Source organism: Setaria italica, chromosome VII (assembly GCF_000263155.2).
Source record: "Setaria italica strain Yugu1 chromosome VII, Setaria_italica_v2.0, whole genome shotgun sequence".
Lineage (NCBI taxonomy): Eukaryota > Viridiplantae > Streptophyta > Magnoliopsida > Poales > Poaceae > Setaria > Setaria italica.
The window spans coordinates 6,896,433-6,904,454 of NC_028456.1; the positions used below are offsets into that span (position 1 = coordinate 6,896,433).

An 8,022-nucleotide genomic window follows, 5' to 3' on the forward strand; every position below is an offset into this window, starting at 1 on the left:
GGGGGGGGAGCCAGCAAACTGAGAATTTATGTTTGATAAAAGATTATGCCACTAGAAAATCAGGTTTTTATTCTTGCCATTTGTATATTTTTTTAGATACTGTATCATGTACTGAAAGACAATCAGAAGAATATGATCTAAGGTAGTCCTGTGTACGATTCTTATCAGTCAAAACATTCAAGCTGGATTATTGGAAAAATAAAAACATGGCTTGAAATTAAGATGTTACATTGTGAACATGGTATCTTGAATATGATGCATATATGGTTTTCTTAGTTTTAGACAGACATTGTATGTTGACACTATTTGGTTTTATGCAGATCTGAATATTCAATCACCCCCATCCATTTACCCACCAAAGAGATACTGTGACATAACAGGTTTTGAGGTAAGTTTAATTCAATATTAGTTCCTTCTTTTGGGCTTAGGTATCTGAGAAGGTCACTAAATGGTTTTATTCAGTGTCTAAAGGTCAAATTGGAAGAAGAAATAAAGGTGACAATGTGTTTCCTTAACACTACTATAATGGTCATTCTGTGTTTCCTTATTACTACTATATTGTTGCAGTGCTAACTCGTGACTTGATATGTAATTGTATTATCCGTATAAGACCTGTTTAATACTTGTCTATAGGACATAAAAGCTGATCTTTCTCTAGAGTATGTGCTATTAGCTGGTAGCTGGGTTAGAAGAAAGACCAATGGGTAACTTATAACAAGCTAGAGCTAAGAAAAACAAGACTGTTAGTAGTGTGCTAGTCAATAATAGTGCCTTACTGCCTTTTGAACGGTGGACTTATGTTAAACAAACGTTGCACGCATTTTTGGAAATGTGTATCATTTTCTTCTGTTGGAGCTGTGAAGATGAAGATTGTTTTTTGAGAATGTAGCTGTCATGATGCTCTTTTGAGTGTGTATTTCCGCCCTCCTGAAACTTCTGATTAGGACCATTTTACACAGTACATTTTTTTTCCTTTTTTTGTGTGTGGAAGCCATTAGAAAGAAAACCTTGGTACATTGTAACGCTAGACTAGAAACTGTTAGGTGGTTAGTAGCGCTAAATTAAAAACCATACATTGTTGTGCAAGACTCGAAACTGTTATGTGGCTGGTAGCGCTAGATTAGAAACTACTAGGCGATTGTAGGTTCCTGGCAGTCACTTCATACGAGTCACCTGTATCTACAAGTGGCTAGTCTGTGTTGGAACACTTATGAAACAAGATTTTGTGGATATTTAATTTCTCCAAATTGAAAGTGACAATCTGATTTGGCTTGTATGATATCTGAATTCTCACATTTCGCAGTCAGCTGTAGAATTTATTCAACATCATTTCTGAGTTATCTTTGGTTAATGGCAAGGATTTTGTCCATTTTTCTGGAATTTTTTATCAACTCTTTTGGCATCTATTCAGTACTGGTAGAGTGACATAATGTATAAATTTTGCCTCATATGATGTTAATAACCTGTGTATTGGACATCCTCAGATGACATCATGTATAAACTTCATCGCAGTTCCGTGATATTATTAGTATAAACTTCATGTATAACCTTCAGTTTGTGCATTGACATCCTCAGCTGACCTATGTTAACAATTTGGCTGAAGCTGAGCAGTCCTGTCCTAGCCAATGAGCAATGGCCTAGCCTGTTCTGGTTGGGCCGCAGGAAAGAATCCCTAATGAAACTGGACCTGGCTTTTGCCTCAGCTCTAGTATCTGCATGACTGACATGAAAGGAAACAGAATTCTAGAAAGAAGACTCTACACACAGTTATTTACGTTGCTTTTTTTTTTTATCAAACTTATACATCCCTACTGCTGCATTCTCCCTCTACTTTTTGGCCGCCAAACAGCAAGTGAACTGAATTTCCCATTGCAGGCACCGTATGTGGATCCTAGGACAAAGCTGCGCTACGCTGATCCAGAGGTGTTCAAGCAGATCAGGATGCTTCCCAATGAATACGTTCAAAGGTATCTGGCCTTGAGAAATGCAGCGGTCATACTGAGATAGCAATCCCTGAACACAGATAACAGTCTTGTAGCCCTAACCATGTTCCACCGCTCACTTGAATACTTTGATTCTGTATGGAGGCTGTTTCTGAACCCTGATCCTTTTAAACGGATCTTTCTTCCTGGCTCTCGTATATCAGGGTTTGCCTATGTGCTTAGAGACATTCTGTGTGTATTTTGCATGCTGAAGTTTGCGAACTGATGTTTAATGTGTTCTTGTCTGCTGTAGGTGAGTTCGTTTCAATCCAAACGTGGTATCAATGTGCTATATTCAATTCATACCTAATTTGTTTGCTGAGTATATCAGTGCCACAATCTGGGGTATGGTTATCAAAATCTTCAACTCTATCATATGGTTTTACATTTTACTCTCTGGATTAATGGGGCTGATTCTACTATTCTAGTCAATGAAATATGCGGTTATATGATTTTGTAGTTAAGATCTACGATTCCAATGTTAACCACCTCTAATCCAATTTACATTTTGTGATTCTAACAACAGCTGAGACCGTGTTGTACGCTTATAGAACAAAACCTTTCATTTGGCAAACAATTAGCATCACAGGAAGATTTTCTAGGCTCTTAACTTACCTCACAGAAAATGCACCAGGCAAACGCAATCGCAGATTCGCAGTTGATGATGCATCCGATAATCTACATTACTACAGCCTACAGCCGATAATGGATAATCGCAAGTAATAATAATGTTGTGACTCCCGGTGAACACAAAGGGCGCATAATCGTCAGTTCGTCAAGACAAATACCCAGGGCCCACGGAACGATCACCATGATTCCTCCAAAATCCTTTTTTTAAAGATAACCTTGCTGAAGCTCCGAACTTACACATAGACCCCCACCCACCCACGCACCTACACAAAGTAAAGTCTACATCCTACACTCATACTCACGTGCCTGTTTGGAAGAGATGATCTCAAACATCAGTTTCCAGCACGTGTTAGGCCGCCGAAGTTCATCATAGGAAATCCCCTGAAAATCCGCTTACAAAGGAGATCGAACCCAGACCTCTTAGTGAGGCCAATGCTACTTAACCTTCTGGAGACCAACCGGTCCTAGGACCGTTTCACGATTCCTCCAAAATCTTGTGCACTCCTTTTGTATGCATTCCCTTCATTCCATTCCGTACAGGACTTAACTATGAAGACGATAACATGAGCATTGCAGCTAATAAGCCTAATTTTATGAATGATTCTGCTAGTCTTCAACTCAGTATTATGATTAAGCATCATGCGTGATGGAATGCAATGACAAAATTGCATGAGCACATCTGGTTGTTTTGAGCAAAGAACTATAGGAGAATGTGAACCTCCCAACATTTCTGGAAGTCTCAAGTAATTTTCATTACAGTATAAATTCCGCCCGGAGCAGAATTCTTTACAAGTCAAAATCATGAATGCATGGTTACAGAAGCAGCTCTGCATACTAAACGAAAGCTCTTTATTTATTAGAACAAGCAAATCAAAATGCTTGACGATTCTGAATTTGCAGACCATCGTGTCATGTCTGCTCCTGGCATACAAAGTACTGGTCCTAAATGAACTTGAGGTTACCTTGTCCAAATCAGAATCCATATACACAAATAAATTTGTAAGAAACGTGGCATGAAATCCCAGATATGTGGTGAAACAGCAAACGAAAAGATTAACCAGTACGTCGAAATTCATTGCTCAAGAGTCCAGAGGGAGATCCATTAAAATCTTATACCTGCAATGCAATAAAGCATCAAAGTAACCGTTCAAATGAATATATGAATTAATTTTTATTCTGCAATTTTGGGAAACAATATGAAGGTAAATTGTTGAGATCACGATGTGGCTCTTGCATTTAAGGTCACTATCAAGCTTACGTAAAGAGATCGAATTCTAGTGTGCAAGGAACATATAGTAGCAACGGCATCAAAATTACATAGGCTATTTTGATGGCAAAGCAAATGACAGGCTGAGTATCCCCAAATTGCTGTTCCTTGTCCTACAGAGAATGGCAAGAATATGGTGAAGAAATTGGCTACAAGCTCATAAACCATCTGCAATTTGTAACAAGTTTGCCAGTTCTGTAGAGATTGGATTGTATTATGTTATTATATTCCCTAATGGTAGTGGCACTTTAATTTTTGGCACAGCACTCTGAGTGACGCCAGATTTTTTTGATAGGACTGTATTTTTCTCGAACATGCAGGAGAACTTCGTATCATTGTATTAATAGTAGAAGAAGAGTCATACATAGACTCACACAAACACCCACAAAACAGACACACACACACCAACACACCCCACACACACCCCTACACTCTCACAGACCAAAAATCCTGATTGCCTGAAAGGCAAAGGAAGGACCTGACCAAAAAAAAAACCTGGGATTAACCCACTCCCCTGGCAGTGAGCAGAGAGAGGCCCTTAGTTCCTGCCATGCTCCACAACTGGGCTTCATCCCTTGCCAAAATCAGTGTTGTAGCGATACTAGGAGAAGCGCCATTGAATACACAATCATTGTGGTGCCTCCAAATGGTCCAACCCCCCAGGATGATAAGGGAGTTAAGACCTACCTCATATCCCCATTAACCAACAGCTCAACCTTCTCCCACCAGTCCTCAAAAGAGATATCAGTAGGTTGAGGGGCCAGGGCAGCTAGACCAACGTGTTGCAGGAACTGGAACCAGAACTGCCTAGCAAACACACGACCAACCAGGAGATGCTGGATATCCTCCTCTTTTTGATCACAAAGGGGGCAATGTTCTGGGTGGGGGAGACCACGTTTGGCCAGCCGGTCCACAGTCCAGCAGCGCCTATGAGCTACTAACCACATGAAGAAACGACACTTGGGAGGGGCCCAAGATTTCCAAATGCGTTCATATGGATTAAAGAGAATTGCTCCCTGGAATAAAGCATCATAGGCCGATCTTGCTGTGTATTCACCTGAAGGAGATAGCCTCCAGATGTGCTTGTCAACGACTTTGCCAAGAATAAGTTATCAATTTTGTACTTTCATGAACTGTTCATTGGAGACTGAAGGCTCTGCAGAACCTAAAACTCCAAATGATGTCTATACAGAGCATGATAGGGAAACACATAAAGGCTATTTGAATAGACGAACCACGAAGAAAAGAGAATGCAACATTCTTAGAACTCGAGACAAAGGTCAAAGTGTATAAGCTGGTTAGCTGATGCTATTCTTAAGATTTAAAGAAGGATCAGCAGCCTCTTGCTGTAAACCCAACTTTGGCTGAGGGAGGTAGTGTCACTAGATTGACTGGAGGATTTTTTTAATTTCCTTTTGTGTGTGTGTGTGGTGGTAGGAGTAGTAGCCAACAAACCCTTACTGATTCATAAGCAGAGAGTAATAGTTGAATATAAATGGGGCTTGTGGAATGAATTTCAAACAGGTGTATTCGACATTCTGCTAATGGATAACCTAAAAGAGTGACCAAAGTTTATAGCAATAAAGAAGTAAAGCCCATATACACATCTATTGGCAATCAGTTTATTTTAAAATTTTAATACATTGATGGAATCAAGATAAATGAGAGGAAATATTCTCCTAACACTCGCAGCATGAACTCACTGGTGGTAGAAGTAATCATGTAGATTCATTCACAAAAAGAAAAGAGAAACCTATAGCAAGAAAACATCTCTCAACGGTCACCAGAAAAAGCATTCCTGATAAAGCGACCAGACTAGTTGCTAGTTACCATTACCTGCAAGGGCTGTTGCTCTGTAGGACTAATGGAACTCGATCTGGCCTGGCAGTTCTGGCTCGATGAGTGAGCATGCAACCTTCTTCTGATAGTATGAATCTCACAATGTAGGAGTAGATATTTTACCTGAAATTTCATTCTTTTTCTGTCAACAAGTAGTCTAGTAAAAATGTGAAAGTAAAATATAAAAGCAGTGTATGATTATATACAAATATGTGTGGAACTTCTAATTTGTTGAGTTCCATAGCATGCTCCGGGCCACAACAATATCATCTTGTGCACAAAATATGAAAATAGCGTAATGTACCTATGAACCTGCGTTGGCGTGGCATGGACTTGTTGGACATGCCAATTTGTGGACCCTTGCTCTATAATTCCTTCCCTCTTTTCCATAGTCAGTCAGTTTTTCTATCTCATCAATCCATATTTTGCAATCATCAACCATAATGGAATCATGACAATTTACCAAAATAATATAAAAATAGAGACGTGATAATCAGCTTCCATTGTCAGTTTCTTTTCTTATACTTTCTAACATGCCACAGAGATTAAAGAATTGGAAAACCCCTCTGCTTATTCTTTTTCTAACATAAACATGAGGGGAGCCCCCAGCTGTGTTTATCTGCTATTAAGGAAAAAAATACATGTACATTGGTTGACCTCTGTTAACACTAAGCATTAGAAATGTGACTCTTGCCAATATCGGTGTTTGACTTTTACAATTGTTCTAGCCCAGTGTGCATAAGCAACACTAATTCTTCAATCCCTTCTTCCAATATTGGAAGGGACGAGGACCCATTGTTGAAAGTAATATCATTCATTAAAAAGATTGACCAGCATGTAAGGATCAAAACCTCTCTGAAGAAGTGCTTTTCAAGGCGTTAACGATCCTCAGCCAATATGTCAAAAAGGGATATAGACAGGTCCCAACTGAAACCAGGAAAACACCAACAGTACTGCTGAAAGAGCATTGGAAGAAGAGATGAACTTTGGACCCTTCTTGAGATAAAGTGCAGGAGATACAGTGCAGTCATACAAGAGGACATTTTTCAGCCGAAGCAAGTAACATGTTCAATCTAACTTCAAAGAGAAGCCAGAAGAAGAGCTAGTGCTTTCTGTGGCAACATGATTTCATAACCAAGCAAAGTCTGGATCAACCATGGAAAGGTCCCACCAGCATGTTGTAAGATTGTTTGGAGGAGAAGATTTGATTTCCCCACAGATAGGACCAAATATCTTTGTCATCTTCAAAGAAAGTGAAGGCTTCTAGAATACTCTACAGATTTGTAAGTTTTGAGCTGAAGCTTCAATGGATAGGGGTCAAGAAAACCGATGATCATTGGTTTGCAATAGAAATTGCTGTGCCAAAAGCTTTTTTTTTCCCAAAAGAAAACAGTTGTCTAAAAGACCATTTCAGAACACCAAAATACACGGATCAAGCCAGAATCTTGCAGTAGCGCCATTTTCACTTTGCAAGGAGCAAGCATCCTAAAATTATTGAGAATAAACAGAAGATCCCACCACCAAAAGGAGCCCAATCGTCTGTCACCATGTGGAATTCAAATGTTAGATTATAAAGCTGTCTTACTGAGGGTGCCTTTGGCAGGGCTTCATGAATGGCTCCGGCACCAGCTTCTCTAGGAGCCCTACCAAACGCACAAGTCAAAACCGGCTTCGCGTGCAAAGCCCATCCGAAGCCGCATGCCAATTTGTACTGGACGGCCGGAGCTGAAAATACCGGCTCCCCGCAGCTCCACCCCATCCATGCAAGCACTAATACCAAATTGCCCATCAAATCCACCGAAATCACACCCCAAAATGCCATCCCAACTCACTACCCTGCCACCTACCTCGCCTTCAGAGCAGCGCCGTGGCCGATAGCATCGCGCGGGGCGCGGCGGTGGAGTGCCGAGATGAGCTCAGCAATGGCATCGCGAGGGGGCGGCGGGGCCGCTGCCACCAACCAGCTACTCCCGTACACCGATTTCCACCGCAGACGAGCTCCCCATCTTCCAGACGACCGATTCCACCACGTCCCTATCTCATCCACTAGCTCCTGCGCCGCTGAGCTGAGCTCCAGGAGCTCGACCATGGCCGGCTAGGAACAGAGAGCAGAACGCTCTCTTCTTATCCACTCCTCATTCTCTCTCACCCGTGCCTGTCTTGGGCCTAAAAGGCTGTAATTCTATAATCGGCCTGTTCGGTAGTGCTGGCTGCACAGCTGCAGTGCTGCTGCTGCTGCAGCCCGCGTTCATCACAGCGAGTGGCTGACGCGCTGGGCTGGGCTGGGCTGCTGCTGTGCAGCCA

At 41.3% G+C, this 8,022-nt stretch overlaps 1 protein-coding gene and 1 long non-coding RNA gene across 4 annotated transcripts in view; one reads left to right on the forward strand and one right to left on the reverse strand.

Moving 5' to 3' along the window:
• The window catches only part of LOC101765882 (INO80 complex subunit C), a 5,837-nt gene extending 3,530 nt beyond the window's left edge, over nt 1-2,307 (forward strand). Inside the window, exons 2-3 of the mRNA XM_004975045.2 lie at nt 321-388; nt 1,876-2,307. Of these exons, the coding sequence (XP_004975102.1) occupies nt 321-388; nt 1,876-2,007 (200 nt within the window). The 3' untranslated portion in view covers nt 2,008-2,307. The remainder of the gene's footprint in view (nt 1-320; nt 389-1,875) is intronic.
• A 970-nt stretch (nt 2,308-3,277) lies between these two features.
• LOC105914853 lies at nt 3,278-7,927 on the reverse strand. Of its 3 annotated transcripts, none has more exons than XR_001164588.2 (3): nt 7,566-7,922; nt 6,023-7,488; nt 3,278-5,841 (listed from the first exon to the last, which is right to left on the reverse strand). It is a non-coding gene; the product is annotated as an uncharacterized LOC105914853 (long non-coding RNA). The 3 variants fall into 3 exon arrangements; XR_001164589.2 differs by having other exon boundaries at nt 3,278-3,728; nt 5,716-5,841; nt 6,023-7,919; XR_001164587.2 differs by having other exon boundaries at nt 6,023-7,927.
• Between the last annotated feature and the right edge of the window lie 95 nt (nt 7,928-8,022).